The 20,071-nt window shown below is 37.4% G+C and overlaps 1 protein-coding gene across 2 annotated transcripts in view; it reads left to right on the top strand.

Moving 5' to 3' along the window:
* Positions 1–6,206, top strand: part of LOC139974339 (fibrinogen-like protein A) — a 55,822-nt gene extending 49,616 nt beyond the window's left edge. Inside the window, exons 9-12 of one of the 2 annotated variants that reach the window (XM_071981390.1) lie at positions 659–2,718; positions 2,921–3,606; positions 4,138–4,202; positions 4,775–6,206. In XM_071981390.1, the coding sequence (XP_071837491.1) occupies positions 659–930 (272 nt within the window). In that variant the 3' untranslated portion in view covers positions 931–2,718; positions 2,921–3,606; positions 4,138–4,202; positions 4,775–6,206. Of the gene's footprint in view, positions 1–658; positions 3,607–4,137; positions 4,203–4,774 lie in introns of both variants that reach the window. The other variant, XM_071981389.1, reaches the window with a different exon arrangement.
* Positions 6,207–20,071: the final 13,865 nt, after the last annotated feature.

Here is a 20,071-nt window from a genome sequence, read left to right as displayed (position 1 = left end):
GAGCATTTCAAGAACGCTGACCCGCAGTTCGAATAACCGCGCAAGCATTCTTTCCCTTGAGAGCCACCTCACTTCTGTACAGTGAGAAACTATATTACTTGTTTTCATTGGGGAACTCACGATTCAACATTTATCGACTACTGACGATACGGTCTGATCATCAGGGTCCGACGTATTGACGGCTAGCCTAGCCTAGATTTCTAGAGGCATACATACTTCTTCCTTCGACTATATCTCTCATTCCGTTTTTCACGAACCTCTTCGGCTTTCGCGGACCCTTATTTTTTTTCACGGACCCCCTGCGGACCCCTTTGCCCTCACGGACCCCCAAATAAATTTCACGGACCCCCTAGGGGTCCGCGGACTCCAGGTTGAGTAACCTGGTCCTAAGACATCACACAAAGACAAGCATAACTTCCTAATAGTGATATGCTGATATATAACATAACTCAAATACAACAGTGATATGTGATGTAGACTGTCACAGAGATTAAGCACAAATGTTCTGTTGTGTAGTGATATGTAGAGATATCACTCTGCAGATGCAACATATATCCAATCATATTTACTAATTGTTTAATGTGTCTATATTGTGATAGGTACCTTAATTGTGATGGATTGTAGTTTAAGGTAATATCTTTACTTGTTTAATTCACAGACACAGATGGAGGTGCCCCTGGTGGTTATGCTTTGAGTTCTCATCTTAACTATGCCTTCAGTACCTTTGACAGGGACAATGATATAGCAGCTGGCAGTACTAACTGTGCTGCTACTAACCATGGTGCCTGGTGGTACAAGAGCTGTGCAGAATCTAACCTCAATGGTGACTACATGGCAGCAGATAATGATAAATCAAGCATACGCTGGCTTGAGCTACCTGGAGGTGACTATAACATCAAATACACAGAAATGAAGATAAGACCCGTCTAGATACGGTTCTTTCCAATAAGTACTTGATAAGAGGATCAAAACTAACAAACACACTGGAGTTCAGCAAATATATCATCCATATCAGCAAACAGAAATGTCACAGATAACCCAAATTTCATCCCCCCCCCCCCCTCCATGTACACAGCCTTCTCAAAACTACTCTAAACAGACACAGACCAGCCAGCCGTGTTTTACATTCAGACTGAGGATCCAGTTGATTTTTTACACTCTTCAAGTCCATGTACCCTACCTAATTTTAACGATATCTATTAACAATATAATTTTTCTGAGGACCTTGTGATTCTTTCCGTCTGAAGAATCGCAATATCTTTGTTCAAGCCCTCAGTCAGAATACAAAACAAGTTCAGACACACACAAATTCTTATGTATTGTTGTCAGCCCTGAATATATACTAATATTATGTGCGCAGGTATAAGTTCAGATACTTGTTCTCAATAAGAGTAGTTACCCATATCACGTCATGGGATGGATGGGATAGCCTATTGGAATTCTCAACATGCATTTCTCACATAAAAGAAACATCTTAAAAGGTTGCTTTGCAGAATCAATTGCACTGAAATATTTTCCTAGCCTTTGTGCATAGTTTACCCAAACAATAGATTGCATAACACTTTTTTACACAGACTTTACTTATTATCTTGATTCTCTGTATTCCATTTGAATTACTATGTACATATTGATGTTCGCTTTTTATTGAGAATTGATTGGTAGAGACTTTCCAGCAGAGGAAGGGGCTCTCTAGCATTTTGACAAAGGGGACTGTGATATTATTCCTGAATCAAGGTATCACGTTAGCACTCGCCAGACAAGCTTGGATACACACATGCTTGGTCATTGACTAGTTCTAGGTTTAAAAAAAAAAAGATTTAAAATGCACAAGTTAAGGTGTTTAAAACAATTTGTTTGACTTCTAACTTCGAAAATATGTTTCAAAAACCTGTCTACTTCAATAATTAAAAGGAAGTTGTATATATATATATATATATATATATATATATATATATATATATATATACTATTAGTGATCAGCTCACAGTACCGATGTGATATAGGTCTGAGACTGTAGCTGGTCAGGTTCACGAAACTAGGTAAGATCTTGTGACAGCACCCTCTGTTGGATCTCGGGGATGGTTGGAGGGCGCCACATTGAGAAGTAACCTGTTAATTGTGAAATAGTCAAACTGGATGGGTAGGAATGATAATGCATTCATTGTAACCATCGGTTTAGGTCATGTTGAGATTAGCTCAATGAAAATGAATTTGATGTTGAGATTAGTTCAAAGTTAATTTGTGTAAACACGGTAAGCAGGCAATGATTATTAGGGCTTCTTTAGGTGCTTCATAAGATTGGTAAACTGTGTATGATTACATCTGATTGGTAAGGATGATTGTACATAAGATTGGTAAACACTTTATGATTACATCAGTTTGGTAATGATGCTAACGGAAGGGATGTAAACAGTTTATGATTATATCAGTTTAGCAAGGATGATTACATAAGATTGGTATTTGGTAAATAGTTTATTATTACATAAGTTTGGTAAGGATGATTACATAAGATTGGCAAACAGTTTATGATTACATCAGTTTGATAAAGATGATTACATAGGATTGGTAAACAGTTTATGATTACATCAGTTTGGTAAGGATGATTACGGAATGGAGGTAAATAGTTTATGATTACATCAGTTTGGTAAGGATGATTACAGAAGGGAGGTAAACAGTGTATGATTACATGTATATGATAATGGTGATTATGTAAGATAGGTAAACAGTTTATGATTACATCAGTTTGGTAAGGATGATTACATCAGATTGGTAAACAGTTTATGATTACATCAGTTGGATAAGATGATTACATAAGATTGGTAAACAGTTTGTGATTACATCAGTTTGGTAAGGATGATTACGAAGGGAGATAAACAGTGTATGATTACATGTATATGATAATGGTGATTATGTAAGAAAGGTAAACAGTTTATGATTACATCAGTTGATTATTATGTGAGGTTGGTAAAATGATTACATTGGTTGGGTTATGTAAAGGATATATAGACCGTGGGCCGAAGTCCAAAATCGTTTAAGTTCGTTGCAACACAGAGAGGACTACCAACAAATGCCATTATAATTATGAAAATAATATGAAATGACCATTATCGATTGTTCCCAGTTGTCTAACGTGCACATTTTTGCAGTTGTTATTAATAACCGTTACCATTGTAATCAAATTTGGAGAGAGTTTATAAGGCGAAAATACAGCGTATGATGTCACGAGTAACCAATCACAATCGCGTCTACAGGATTGCGCAATACTTTTTAACATCTGGCAACATTTGAACATGGCGTCAACTAGTGATAAGGCGGCCTGCCGAACGAAAATGAAATTATAATGCATTATCCATGTTTCAAAGACAGCCTCAGGGAAAATGACTGCATTTACCAATGTCTCCAAAGCTTGAGTAATCAGATGTGCTAAGGAATGGAAGGCTTTAGGTGGAGAATTAGGGGATATTGCCAATACTATTTTGTCTGACAATGCAGAACTCAACTTGACGTTGGACACAACAACGTGCGGGTATCATCGGCAATGTTATATGAAGTTTACCGACTTTTCCAAAATCTCCAGGGCTATATCTAAACTTACACAATCAGTTGGTGAGTTGTATTTAAGTATTCTTGAAACATTACATTGAAAATGAATGCTCTATTCGACTGGAAACTGTGTCATTCGAGTTCGTACAGTTACATTAACCACAGTCGTTCTCAACTAGCCTAGGCCTACGCGGTAAAAAATGTACACAGCTCTAGCTAAGTTCTAACGTTGACTAAACCAGTGTTATTCAATAGACCAGTCTATGCTGAAACAAAAGGTTGGCTAGATGTACGTTCTGTGTACAATTTGTCACGGGAACGAAGAGGGTTGCTGGATCAGGTAAAACTTGCAATAAGTTCAAAGTTTTTTCCCCTTGGTATGGTCTTTCAAATATGCTGTATTTCTTGTTGAAGATGCCTTGTTTATATATTTTTTGAACTAATGCGAGTTAAACCAACTGAACAGTTACAACCCGTCTCTTAAATACAGGCCTTGAAGTAAATCATAATCACAAGTAAATATATGATCGTCATCCTAGGCTCAATTAAACAAAACTGTTGTTGAAATCTCTTTCTTTATTTTCTGTCTTGCAGAGGATTTACCAGCTAAAACTGATACTGCACAGATTTTGGAGACTTCACACACAATGATCAATCAGGTAAGATTTCTGTCTGTTGCCTTCAAATAGAGTGCAAATATGTACGTGTTGGAATATAGGCCTATACAAATACATATGATACTGTAATGATGCAAAACATTGCTCTTTTAACATACTTAACTGCTTGAAGTCCCGTTCCATGTGTGAACATATCATTGAAAAAAACGACAACATGGTCGGTAAGTAAACAGACATGCATACTGTCTTGCTTATTAAATGTATTTCAATGGAAATTCAGGTCCATGTTCTGTTTAAAAGTAAATAAGGGAGGGAGGAGGAGGGAGGATATAATTGAAGTGTAAAGTAAAAAATTAATGTAGAATAATCAATTTTGCAAAACTCATGGTATGCAGCATAAGTTAATAAGCATATTTTATTTGAGCTTTATCAGTCACTGTTTTTATTAATGTGGACATTTATTGCAATGTTGCATATCTCTTTTTAAACTATCTATCAGCTATGCAACATTAAAGTGATTGAAAGCAACTTTAAATTACTTGAGGTGAAGTAAAGAAGCCCATTTGTGTATCACAAATACATATTAAATAAATCTTCATCTGCTCTGTCAACAGAATCAATGGATCAAGGACCTGCCCCAAAGCTGCTGAGATCAGTCCACACACTACACAGTTGCCACATTCTGTCTCCAGTAGTTATATTATTCAAGACCTTCAAATTTGCATTTCTGCATGAGAGACGACATGATGGAAAGTTGCCATGTGTAAATTCCTGCAAATTTTCATGAAAATGTACAATGTACTTCATAGGTCCTGTAACAGTTGATTCACAATTTCTATACGTAAAATCTATTCATTGTTATTTAAACATGTTCGTATTCATAATTTGTGAGCTCGGCAGCAATCCTGTGCTGTCCTGCATGGCAAATATTCCCAGATGTGGAATTCGTCACATTAAAGTACCGCACAATGGTTACTTTAAATTGTTTTGTGTACGAGGCCGAGATGTCTCTCACTCGGCATTTTTTGAGAGAGGGTGCACAGCCTTGTACATATAGGCCGACCATGCATGTTTTTAAGACACAATTTATCTTTGCCACACCTATCAGAGTGCTTAACTGAGCCGACATTTGTAAAGAGTCCAAAGAGGTACGTTATTTTATGTTATGGTTTAGATGTAAGTTTACCCTGGACCTAAAGGCTTCTTCCTGTCCAATTGTAATATGTATATCCATCAATTACAGAGATAGTAAATATTCTTTTCGTAAGAACTTAGCGACAGTTTTGATGGGACTATATCACTGAATGGAGTAGCCTTACTACCATAGATGATATATTCACTTGTTATTGTATATGTATTCGATAGAATGTGCATATTGTAGTTGTTTGTATAATTATTATTTTTATTTGTAGTTTTCATGAAGGTAAACAAAGAAAACCAGATGAATAAATAAAGAGCAACCTTCCGTAGAAGACTCGGTCCTAATTTTTGACGGCTACAGTTACAGGTCCTGTTCTATGAAAATGTATACATACTGTAGCTATTAGATATAGTAAATGTTTTCAATTGTTACTTCAGTTTAACAATATTTGTAAGTAGGAATTTATGCACTGGTGATGGTGTGTGCCTGTGATGTCTTGGATTGTACATATAATATTTTAAGTACATTTTCAAACTTGCATGTAGGCACACCAACTACATCTCTTTTGGTCAAAAGTGGTGTGAGCTTTGAAAATTTTGTTTTCCAAGGAATCTCCAACTCAGTTGACTCTCTGAATGGTTATATTAATGTAATATCATTGTACCACATAATGTCCTCACTCAGTGCATGTTGAATGTCTTGTTCAAAAAGTGTAACAATAACTAGAATACTGTCACTGTTCATATATGCTGTTGACCAAATATGCTAAATGCTTGTTTTTAGTTACACTTCTTTATTCATAATGTTTTGGCCCTTTATAAAGTAAGTGTAAAAAAGAAATGCTTCAAAAAAAATTATGAAAAAATATCTTTTGCAATAATAATATAATTCAGAACTGAAACTAACACACCTTTCTCGCCTTCTTTACATAACACTTAATGGTTTACATTGGAGCCTCACTCCCATATGCTTTCCTCATTTATAAACTAGATTCATACATATCCCCTCCTTACACCACCTCACCCTTCCCCATACCTTCCCAATCCCTTAACTTTGCCTCAATATTTTCAATTCAAGAGAGGCTTCAATCTCTGAAAATTTGGAGAGGGGTAGGATTGTAATCACCATTTAATATATCCATGTCCAGCTACCAAACAGGTATGGGAATTGCAGTGCAAAGAATTGGGCTAGGGAGAATGATGTTAGGCACATGATCAAAATAAGACAGATTTTCCATGTAATTACAATGAAAAGCATCGCGAAGTAATTTTAATTATAATTTTTTGCATAGCAATATGCAATGCTCCCATATACTGAAATGGACAGCGCCCTCTATTTCGGTTTTTAGTGCTTTGTGACCTTTTAGTAGACCCCCCTCCCCCCACTAAACAAATTATCATTCACATATGTTCAAAATAGCCGGTGGAACCTCAGCATGAAGGTAGATTCTCCTTCTGATCAATTTTATGGTATTTGTGGTCTATTCTATTTTGTGCAGGATATGTATGGGGAAATTGCCGCCATTTTGGCCTAAAAAACATTAATGTGCAACATTGACACTTGGGAACAACTGATTTTGGAAAATAATACATATTGCTAATAAAATGTAATGGGTTTCATGTAGACCCCGTGACTTTGCAACGAAAGTTAATTTTTAGATCACTTTTCCTACTTCGGCCCACGGCCTAATAAGACTAGTGATAATATATTTGTTTGTTTAGAATGAGAATTTGCCGTATTGTTTCATTGTTGGTTTAATGGTCACATCTGCAGCATATATATCTTCACTGTGCAGCATTTTTTTCATTTAAGATATTATAATCCTTACTGGATATATATATTTATATTTATATATATATATATATATATATATATATATACAGTGGAATTACGACCTTCCTTACCGGTTTAGAACCTCTGGACATACAATCAACGTTCATGGCCTAGTTGGTTAGGGTGTCCGCGTACAAAGCGGGAGGCCCGGGTTCGAATCCCGGTGGAGGCTGGAAGTTTTTTCACTGTTCTTGATTTTCCAACTCATTACGATTTTCATATATATATATATATATATACATATATATGTATTTATGTATTTATTTATTTGCTACTTAGTGCAAGATTCATCGAATAAACATAGCGTTATAATTATCAACACTAATTCTGTCCATGTTCTTTGGTCACTCGTTCCATCCATTTCCGGGAGTCATCATCAGGGGCAGACTGGCCCATGACCTACTGTCATTAGCGCCAGCATGGCAAAAGCAACACTCAAGTCACTAAAATGTCAGGTAGTTAGCGAATCCAAGAAGATTGTAAAACAATTTCCCCCATAGAAATAACACAGTGACTTGAGTCAATGATTAAACTGGTGCCAGGGAAATCACTGATTATTGCTTGTACTTAGGATGAGGTGTCTCATTACAACTCTGTATTATGCCAACTCGACCAGAAGCATAGCCAGAAATAAATAACTGATATGCAACCAATCCCCCCCTCTCTCTCCCCCCCCCCCAACTCTCTGACCCAGTCCCACCAGTGGTGCTGCATGGAGCAGTCTACCCTTGGTGCAGCAATAGAAATGGGCCCACAGAGGAGAGTCTGCGTTCAACTAAGCCCAGTCATGTTTGGGTTTTGGCTGAGAACTTTCTAAACTTGTCACCTCTTGACATCTAGATATGGCACTATCAGGCTTTCCCTGTTGAGGACAGGTTTTGGTTTGATTCCCAATTTAATGGTTATCGTGAGAGAACTTAACGAACTGAACATTATTTAAGAAAACTGATAAATACTCTGATTTTAAACACTTATCTTCAGGCTGTTATCGGTCATACGCACCACAGGGCCCTGGCACACCAGCTGCACTGACCTAGTTACGCCACTGCCCATACCACACCCCCCCCCCCCTCCTCACATCCTCTCCCAGGACAAAGTGACTAGATTAATCCCAAGTTCTGAATACAACTTTATCGTAAATGTATAAGGCCTACTGATTCAATATTTTCCAACTATCATTTTTACAGTCATTAACGAGATCATTATGAAGAGACTATAATATTCAATGGCGTGAACATCAGAAAAGAACTTGAAGGTTGGCTGAGAGCACCACATTAATTTTGGTATATAGACCGCTAAACAACTCTGTTATCACCCCAGGATGTACTTCGTTACAACTTTTAATATTTGAGAAACAACCCTCAGTACATCCGAGGCCTATCAATTAAAGCGGCTGGACTACTTAGTTTAACACACTATCATTGGTTCAGTTTCTCAGATGCAACACAAAACTCAATAGGAAAACAAGACCTATAGCCTGAAATATTTGTTCACATTAACATTAACAGTTTATCAGTGACAAATAGTGTTGAATGTCGACCAATGGTGCTCTGCCGTTTATAATAAGTTTACATGAACAATATTTTGGTTGAGTTATTGCCAGTTTGGTTTCTTGCTGGAAGCAAAGGAACCTATGCAGTCGGGTTAGCGTGTGTGTAGTTACGTCTGAGACACTTGCTTTGATTCACGATAACTCAACAACGGAGTGTTGGATTTATGTGTATGTATTATAGTGAGGTGTGCCCTATCGTTTTTAGCACTGACCTTATGAATATTAATGAGGTTATGGGGTCAAACGTAAAAAAGTTACATTGTAATAACTTGAGACCTTTTTGGTTAATAGTTGGTACATGCAGGCCATCTGGGCCCCAAAAACTCCTGAGCCCATATTTGGGCTGAGTGGGCCCAAATGTTTAATTTACACCTCAATGCATTCCGGCACGAATTTGTGGGGCCCAATATTTTGGGGTCCACAGTTTTTGGGATTCAATATTGGGGGGAGGGGTCAATTATATCTTTTAGCCACATTATTTGGGCCAAATATTTTTGGGGCCATTTAGAAGCAAATTTTATTGGGCCAAAGTATTTGGGAGGGGACAAAATTTTCAAATTCCAATAAAGCCAAAAACTTAAATCAGATTGTATCCAAACATGGAATACAGTTGTTGGTTATAATATCTGGTACATGTGGGCATAAATATGATGATATTGGGTGAGGACATACAACGCTTTAATATTTCCATTAAGCAAGGAACTATTGTGCCCTTTGAGCTCTTGTTTGGAGATAGGCCAAAATATTGAAATTCCAATAACTCCACAACCTTAAATCGGATTGTACCCAAACATGGAATACAGTTGTTGGTTAGTAAATGGTACATGTATTACAACACTTTAATATTCTACTAAGCAAGGAAACATAGTGCATGTTGTTCTCTTGTTAAACAATGGATTAACATTCAGGCCTACACTGAGTAACTGACGTCATCATCGACTTATCCTTAAAGGAGCATTCCAGGACTTGAGCATACTTTAAAGATTAATATCTCGCAAACCAGACTATATACAGAAACATTACCGACACTCAACTCATTCCTATTTCTTGGACAGTCAATATGATGTATTAAGACTAAATTCATCCTTAAATATAACCAAACCTGCTTGAATGGGAGTGAAGCTAAAAAATATATATTTGTAGACGTTTTATTTCTTTCCTTTACTCTCTAAGTGATAAAAACGCGCGTAGGTAGAACTATGGAATAAATATTGTACTACACTTGCTGAATATCGGATATGATTTGGCGGCTAATAACCTCCCCCACCCCAACCCCATTGCTCTGTGCCCATCTCCGATTGGCCGACCGGTCAGTCACCCCTCCCCTCCCCCACTCTGGTCCTCAATTCATTATCGTCTTGACCAACGTTAACGCCTCCATTGATACCAGATGTATCACAACGGGTAAATAGAAAAGAAATGGTGCCATGGCCGTTAAACCTTGCATGATTACGTGTACATCCATGGTGCCAACGGAAAAAAATGAGCCTGTTGTAGGTCGGTAACCTTTGACTCCAATGAATAGGAATACGACAAGGCATAGCCAACAGAGTATAAAGGAACAAGAAAAGAAACTATATATATATATATATATATATATATATATATATATATATATATATATATATATATATTATTAGAGAAAACCAGAGAAATAAGATATGACTCATAATTGACATAATTGACTCATAATTGACAAATAAGGAGTAAGTTTTTTTTCAATATATTTCCTAAAACTTACTCCTTATTTGTCAATTATGAGTCATATCTTATTTCTCTGGTTTTCTCTAATAATATTTTCTTTTGGAGTAAACGTGGATTTTCGTTATACTATATATATATATATATATATATATATATATATATATAACAATATGGTAAATCCAGTGGCGTACCTAGAATAGCTGACACCCGTGGCGAATTCTTCCTTGTCACCCCGTGCCGGGAATGCCGGCCTGGGGGTCTAAGGCTTCCCCCTCCCCTTTGAGAAAATTGTGTTTAATGTAAGGTGACTTAAATGCAAAATGATGCTATCTTTGGCAAAGCCTTGAACTGATTACACAATGATTTACAAAAACAGTAATGAATTTGGGGGGGGGGGGCATGGGGGCTGTAGCATGGCACCTCCCTGACGGAAATCCGGGCGGCCCCCCACCCCTACCCGCTTAGTACGCCACTGGGGGAAATTGCTATGTCATTCAGAAAATTGCGCTAAAATTTATGGAAAGGAGCACTTTTGCACGATATTTTTTAAATATATTATTTGAACAGTTATTATGCGACGGCTGAGCTCTGACAGCATTAAACTCCACAAGAAAATATTTGTGAAAGCTCCTTTCTCAAACTCTACTGGTTTATGTCACAATGGGTTTTTCGTTGGTAACCATGAAAGTCATCCAATAACGAATAAATATCTACAAAATATTGGATTTTTGTACCAACTCGTGAACTAAAATGGACGCAACGTCAATGTACGAATTAGTGATTAATCTTTGGATATTACTTCCTTTATACTATATCATATAGTTGTAAATCCATGAACATATACAACAGTGGTCTTTCATATCTCATAAAGCTACATCAAAATTTTTTGTATAGGCTCATCTCATTGTTCAAAATCAGAAAGAAAAAGCTCTCGTTATCATAAAGAGAATATTAATTCTCAGCGATGCGGTAATTACTTATGATAATACAGGGACGTCGCTAGTGGGGGGGTGTGGGGGTGTGTCTCACCCCCCCAATCTTGGTAAAAATGACGATACTTGGAAAATTTGAGTGCGACAGTCGGAATTTCCGACTGTCGGAATTTCCGACTGTCACCAGCTTCAATTCGGAATTTCCGACTGTCGCGCTCTAATTTTTCTGACTGTCGCACTCTTATTTTCATATTTTCTTGTAATTTGTGAGTGACATAAAATTTTCGATCAAAATTGACCTTTAATCAGTCATATTTACCACGTTTTCCTGGTCACATTGAGAAATTGTATCTCGCGATCCTTATACTCCACCATACAAAACTTCGTATGATTTTGAATACTCTAAAAAAAAATACAACGTTCGCCAGCTTCAATTCGGAAAATTTATGTATTAATTTTGCTATTGGGTAGGTCGACCCTGTTCGCTAGCTTAAAGTAAGTTCAGGATATATCAGGGACGTAGCCAGGGGGAGCAGGGGAGCGACTGCCCCCCCCCCCCTTTGAGTGTCGAAAAAATGTTTAAAAACTGTTGTTTTTTAGCATGGTATTTTGTCAGTGCTCTTTTGATCTTGAATACTCGTCAACTCCGTTAACTCGATTATAATCGTAATAACATGCAGGCCTACTGATTCAACTGCTTACTTAGTTTGGCAGATGCAATTAGATAAATTTAGCCTATAGCCTATTTCAAACCTACAGTTGGCCACTGCGTAATAAAATACATATTGCCTACCTAACCTCACTCGATGGAATGTCACGAACCGTATGCACAACAACGTCGACAACGTTTGTTCTCATCCTTTCTATGATTCGTCCTAAGTTGTTGCACGAACAGCATGTTATGAAGCTAAGCTAGCAATCGTACGTGATACGCACTTCCTATAAATAATTATTACACTGTTAATACACGGAGATAACGATATTTTTTTAGGCCACTGCAAATCTGGCTGTCTTACAAAATATGAAAGTTTATATTGTCCATCAATTTAATTCGTCAAATGTATTTAAGTCCAGACATTGGACAATAAACAAGAATCATCCTTCTGGAAAAATTGTAAAAGAGCACTATGTTTGTCTTTCTGATATATTATGTAAAAGAACATGTAAAAGAATTCAAACAGGAAACAAAATCTGCTGATAATATGATATCATATGATAATGATGAAACTGGCAACAAATTGCACCAGATCGCATCTAAGGACCTTCAATTGTTCAAAAAATCTCAAAGGGGAGGGGGACACCCCCTCCCCTTAGACCCCTCCCCCATATCAATCGAAAAAGTGCTTCCCCTTCCAAATTCCTGGCTACGACGTTGAGATATACTTTGTCTCTATGCAGGGAGTTGTTCCAGAACAACTCCCTGCTCTATGGTATACAATTAAAACACTCAATGCTAATCTACGGAAGTTTAAAAGTGCTATCAACATAAGCAAAAACTTTGCCCCATAAGGTACAAATGTATTGAAAAAAGTTCGGAACAAAAGTGCAGTCGCGAAAGATGGGGTTTTTGACTGACACTGACTGTATCGTTGACGATGAGTGCGGGGGGGGGGGGGGTACAAGGCAGCAGTCGGAATTTTCTGACTCCAAAACCCATCCAGTTGGAATTTCAGCCACTACACCCCCCCAATCATCAGGCCTTAGCTACGTCCCTGTGATAATAGCACAGATATCACGTTTTGAACATGGTAGACGATATTAAAAAGAAATGCAATTTTCAAATAGAATATATAATAAGCCTTACAAACTCATGATTAATAAAACCCCGTAAGTAAATGTCATATTAATCAAACGCGGTTCATTGGGTTTATTGCTCCAACTATATAGGCCTTTCATAACAAAAATGATAATAATAATATTTAAATACACTCATAAAACAGAACGGGCTTTTCATACAAAATATATGAAAAGTTAAAGCGGAATAAATTTCATTTACAGAGTAACATGGATATGCAGACCTACACACACACACGGCAATGCGATCGATTGTATGGTTATGTGATCGATTGTACGGATATGTGATCGATTGTACGGATATGTGATCGACTGTCCTGTGATGTGATCGATTGTATGGTGTTGTGGTCGACTGTACGGTGATGTGATCGGTTGTACGATGCTGTGTTGCTTGTACTGTGATGTGGTCGATTGTATGGTGTTGTGGTCGATTGTAATGTGATGTGATCGACTGTACTGTGATGTGATCGACTGTACTGTGATGTGATCGATTGTATGGTGTTGTGGTCGATTGTAATGTGATGTGATCGACTGTACTGTGATGTGATCGACTGTCCTGTGATGTGATCGATTGCATGGTGTTGTGGTCGACTATTCGGTGATGTGATCGGTTGAACGATGCTGTGTTGCTTGTACTGTGATGTGATCGATTGTATGGTTTTGTGGTCGACTGTAATGTGATGTGATCGATAGTACTGTGATGTGATCGATTGCATGGTGTTGTGGTCGACTGTTCGGTGATGTGATCGGTTGTACGATGCTGTGTTGCTTGTACTGTGATGTGATCGATTGTATGGTGTTGTGGTCGACTATTCGGTGATGTGATCGGTTGAACGATGCTGTGTTGCTTGTACTGTGATGTGATCGATTGTATGGTTTTGTGGTCGACTGTAATGTGATGTGATCGATTGTACGGCGATGCGATCGGTTGAACGATGTTGTGTTGCTTGTACTGTGATCGATTCAGCGGTGACGTGACAACCATATCGATTACTTAGTGAGATATTATGGGGTAACAAATTATGTGCAACTAAACTGAGACTTGGTCAGAATCTAACAAAATCAACTTAACCATATACAGCTCAAAATACAGCTTTTCATTTCACCCTCTCAGTGTACTATATGCAGGTGTGATTTTGTCTTTACCCTGATCTATATCTTTAATGATATAACGGTTATATTGTCAACGAATGAGTGATGGGATATCATATTCTTTATTATCTTTAGCAATCACTCATGTATCATTTTGAATCTCTATAAAACATCGTTTATTGATTGCTAAGAACATTCATAAGTAAACACACTGACGACTCTGCCTCTTTTCAACCTTCTCTTATCATCCTATTCTTTCATTAATCTTTGCTTTGTTGCATGCATGTATACGATTGATATATCTCTGTTATTGTATTACACAAGCGTAGGCCTACTCTGCGATAAAATGGTTTTATGGTGCGATTTGTTATTCAGCGTTAACTTTTATGACATTTTCTATGAATCGTGAAATTAAACCGAGTAGAGTAGTAAAGTACATGTCAGCTGTTGCTAAATCTTACTTTTTATTGTTATTAAAATATATATATGTATGTATTTATAAAAATAATAATACAGGCTTATAAGCACAACTACTACAGAAAACTGCGTGCACTGCTGTGCTGGAAAACAACTAAATAAATCTGAAAGTAACGATACAAAACTCAAACCTGGTCGAGATTCTGGCTGAAATCAGAACCATTGACAAATAAGTAGTGTTTTAATTGCCTCTTAAAAGTAACAACATTTTGGATTTCTTTAAGGCTGTCAGGAAGCTTCTTCCACAATTTAGGTCCAGCCTTCGCAAACGAGCGATACCCATACGAGGATTTAACTCGAGGCTCTATCAATAACGTATTTCTGCTACGATCAGAGGTTACCAATATATCATGGATATATTTAGGACCCAGTCCTCTAACAGACTTTAACACAATCAATATTATTTTAAAGTACACCCCTCTCCTTGATTTATATATATATCATATATCATTCTTGCAGCAAAATTTTGAACAGATTGGAGTTGATCATATAAATATTGGTTGAAACCAAAATAAAGTGAGTTACAATAATAAATATGCGAAATAACCATGGATTGGACAATAGTGCTTAACTCAGACTTAGTAAGATAGACCGCATTTTAGAAATATTTCTGAGATTCTTAAAGCACCTGGATTTAAGTGAACAGATTTGATGCCGAAAAGACATGGTATCGTCAAAATGTGTCGTCAAATAATGTAATCAGGGTATGTTTGTATGTATGTTAGATCCTCGGGAACTCGCGAAGAAGCCATCATTGGCTTATCAATGCCGCAAGCTCACCGAAGTCAGTCTCTTAGATTCATATTTAACGTCCATGATTATAAATTGTCAATTGTCAACAACTTTGAAAGCTTAATATCTCTGTAGAGATTAACAAAAGGACCAATGAGAAACACATTTGATTTATCGATATTAATAGTAAGCCCTGACACACTCGAAATTAGATTTGATATTTGATATGCCTCTGAGAGAGACTTATATATAAATAAAGTCTGTGATGACGACCGTGTTATCCGCACACTGGGAGATATTAAAGGAGACACCAGAAATATCTATCCCATTGATGAGAGGATTCAGTCTTAATTAATGAGTTTAATATTTCAGTATACGTGATAAAAAGGTTAGGGTTGAGAGGACACCCTTGACGGACACCTCGCCAACACCGAAATACCTTGACAAGAAACCATTATTTGAAGCATAAGTAGTGATATTACTATTATTATATATATATATATATATATATATATATATATATATATATATATATATATATAGATATATAAATATATATATATATATATATATATTTATATAAATGAATAAATGAAAATCGTAATCAGTTGGAAAAGAATATATATATAGAATAGATGTAGGGGGTTAACGGACACCCTTGCATAAGAAACCTTGGAATAATTCGCCAAACGTCTATTGTTTGAAATGCCGGACAAAATGTTGCTAAACAAGGTTCGGATCCAGCTGTATAAAAATCGGTCAGAAGTTAAAGAAAGAATGCGTTTTAAGCATAAAATCCCAATCAAGGCAGTCAAGAGCTTTCTCATAATCTTACAATAGGAGGGCACCTGGGGTAGAGTGGTCGTCTCAGTAATCAATGAGGTCTAAGTTAAGACGGATATTTTCACCTATAAATCTCCCTTTTAAAAACTAAGTTTGTTCTGGACTAATCAAATCTTGGAGAACTGGAAACAGCTGTATATTTTCGTTACTATGGTTACCTGCTTGATGAAGGGTATTTGTCAGATTTTTATTTTATTTTATTAAGGTATTTCTCATAATCTAGTTTACTTATAAGTTTAGCCTAATAACTGCTGAACGAGTCTCTAGCCATCCATGTTGGCAAATCAAAATGCAAATAATGCATCATGCAGCCCTGTTCGTCATCGCCACCCCAGAAAAAAAAACCGAATGGTACATTTAATGATGGCGCCCTCACTCCTTCTTACTACTATTATGTTGTTGTCAGTAGACAACTTTGCCTAACTTACCCTTCTGATTGCTCAATTGGGCTCTCATCTGACACCCACCGTAAGTGACCTTCCACAGGATCGTCGGTGATTCCTACCCACAGATATCCACCTTCAGCAAATAGATTACCAGCTTTTCTAAGCAAATTTGTCTACGAAAAAGTAGAAACGGATACTAATCATTAAATGAATTCTTACATTTGCAATTTGGACATTCTTAAATAAACGGATGACCCTTCTATCTAAGCTTCCGCACTTAATGTGTGTACCGTGGCAAATTATTCATTAATTAAGAAAATTTGATGTTTTCTCCCAAATTTAACGTGTAGTTTCCACGAAGCCATGTATTTCAGTGTATATAACCTTAGATATAACGCAATAACATAAATATAATATGTTGGTTCATTTTGTCAGACCTGTAAAGGGCCTATAGTTGATAATCGTAAATTATATGAAATAATAATACATTGTTTCACCTTGATCTCGAACCAGGGATCAAGAATTTGTAATCTTCCAGAGGTCACCATTGCTCCAGTACCGATACCATTACAATATCCGTCCGCTGCATTAAAATTGAGTTGAAAGGTCAGGGAGAATTTCAAGAAACATCTCTGTTTACTACTGATGTATATGCTAAATCTTACTTTTTATTATTATTAAAAATTTATATATGCATATATATATATATATATATATATATATATATATATATATATATGCATATAAATATATGCATATATATATGCATATATATATGCATATATATATATATATATATATATATACCCATGATATGTAGTGTGTAAGTCAATGTAACTGTCGACCTAAGGTATGATCCATAGTATATATATATATATATATATATATATATATATATATATATATATATATATATATATACATATCGAGATCCGGCTTTAGGATTCACAAATGATTTTCGAGTTGGTTAGCATCATGTTTGATCTCTAGAGTAAGACAAAATATGTCACCAAAAACAGAACTAGTATTGTTCGATACAGGTGACAAACGCCTACAGTGGAATTACGACCTTCCTTACCGGTTTTGAACCTTTGGACATACAATCAGCGTCCATGGCCTAGTTGGTTAGGGTGTCCGCGTACAAAGCGGGAGGCCCGATATCTAGAACATGGTGCTCAATGTCATTCAGTGGTGTGTGTTTTTCATATGCAGAACAACAGAACATCGGTGAATAAGATATCAGAATATATCAAACAAGGGATCAACCTGGGCATATAGGAGCCGACGCCATCATTGCCAAATTAAGTTTAAAGGTTCACAGTCTTGTTCAAGGCCAAGGCCCCGTCACACGACTTAACAACTTAAGCCCTGGTCACTGGTAACTCGTCACACCCCCACTACTTGTCCCTCGGAGACTTCCCACACAGTACATAGGGTTCAGGCACAAACCGGCGCACGCAACTATATTTACAATTTACCTCGCAAGTCCCCATTAATACACCTGGGTGAAGAGAGGCAATGGAGATTATGCCTTGCCGAAGGACCCAACGTTATGATATGGTCAGAACCAGATATATTGCATATTTCAAAGCTGAATAGTTTTGAAAACCGAATAGCTAGAAAAAACATTTCTAAACCACTCACTTCTTTTATATTTTTTTGCCCTATAGGCGAGATACCAAGACTGAAGTTATACCTCGCGCTTCCCAGCCTTTAATCCTTTTGATTTATTCGGAGGTAATTGTCTATATATTGCTCTAGTAGTCAAGAAAGATGCAGGGCGATACTATTCAAACCAAACTAGCTGATCTCAACCCCAACCTATACTTACATTGAGTCTCACTTTGCTGAGTTTGTCGCGTTGACAATTAATTGTCTATAGTTCAGGCATACCATTCCGCTTAAAGGCATTCAGACTCGCCCCAAACCACGTGCCGCGCTCTGAAAAAGTTAACTTTCTGTTGCTTGCAGGTGAAGTTTTCTTCTTGTCGCTACAAAATGCAGACAATAGTGAAACGTGATACCTTGTTATCTTTTATCTGGACCTGAGATGTCCATCGCTGCTATGTAGACTGTGTTGTGGGTATTGACCGTAGCTGCATGTATTGACTGTATACACTTGTGTCTAATTACCGACAGTAGCAAGCTGTGCGTGTATTTTCTGGGACCGATGGTGGTGTCTAACACTTCTGTTACACCTCATTCGAAACTAGGTCAGATTACCGGCATGAGAAGTTCTTTTTGCGCGAGTCTTCACACCCTTTAAAGGGTTGGATCTGAGGGGTCACCAGACGAATTTTAGTTTTTTTGTTGTTGTTGTAGATGTTACGGTGGCCTAGACGAGTCATTGAATATCTCAACTATCTTATGTCCAAATTTCAATGAAACAAATAAAAGATGATTTTACGGCGTGGCACTTGCTTTTGCTAATAAAAATGAATGATTTAGGACTACTGTGTTTATTAGTTAGATTAGTAGTTTAGTGAGGAAAAGGGTTCAGGAGGGATATCATGTTCCCTATGAAAAACAGTATCACATAATGACAGGCGCGGCGGAACGGAAAAATTATTGGGGGGGCGGGCTAATGTGTGGAGACTATCTAAGCGGAGCGCCACCATCGGTTGGCGCGGAGCGTACAAGAAAATTTTGGGTTTTTTCAAACCCCCAGATGGCCGGAAACGGCACTTTTCGAGTGTTTTATGCTGCGAATACCTAGCCCTAAAATATGGGTCTCAAGCCTGCAATTTCTCAGATTGCACGTAAAAGTCTGTAAAAACATTGTAATTTGTATATTCGATGGTGTTTTAAGAGAGTAGCTATTACTCGTAGTGTACTCGCAAAGACGTTTTTGAGTGTAGGAAGGGCAGTGGCGGAGCTAGGGGTATTGGTCAGGGGGGGGGGCAAGAATGGCCTGTAGGAGCGCTTTCGACACTATCTAAGCGGAGCGCCACCACAGGTTGGCGCGGAGCGTACAGAAAATTTTTGAGTAAAGTTACTCCCTAGATTGCAGGAAATGACCCTTTCCGGGCCTTGCTAATTTGCAGATAAACGGAGAATAAATAGGTGTCGTCGCCATTTTGTCGGAAAATTACACCAACAGAATATGACAAATGTCAATAGGTATATGAGAGCGCAATAAAATAGTCAATAATCGCGAATAAGTTAAAAGTAGTGAAAAGCTGAAAAGGGCGCCAGCAGTCCATTTGAGTCCGTCAGGAGGGGGGGGGGGATCCGCCCCTGACTGTACATATGGACGCTCCGCCACTAAGTAAGGGGATGTTGGAGAACTGGCTGAAATGAGGCAAGTCATTGGCCTAAGACGAAGTTGTGTTACGCTTACCGGTACTCACACTAACTGCTTCCACTTTTCACGGGGCGTGAAGACGCGGTTGGGGTGACAATGTGGTCTATAGCCAGGGGACGGG

The sequence above is a fragment of the Apostichopus japonicus genome, chromosome 9 (genome assembly GCF_037975245.1).
Source record: "Apostichopus japonicus isolate 1M-3 chromosome 9, ASM3797524v1, whole genome shotgun sequence".
Taxonomy (NCBI): Eukaryota; Metazoa; Echinodermata; class Holothuroidea; order Aspidochirotida; family Stichopodidae; genus Apostichopus; species Apostichopus japonicus.
The sequence above is the reverse complement of the archived record's forward strand: the minus strand, read 5'-3'. Positions and strand labels throughout refer to the sequence as shown.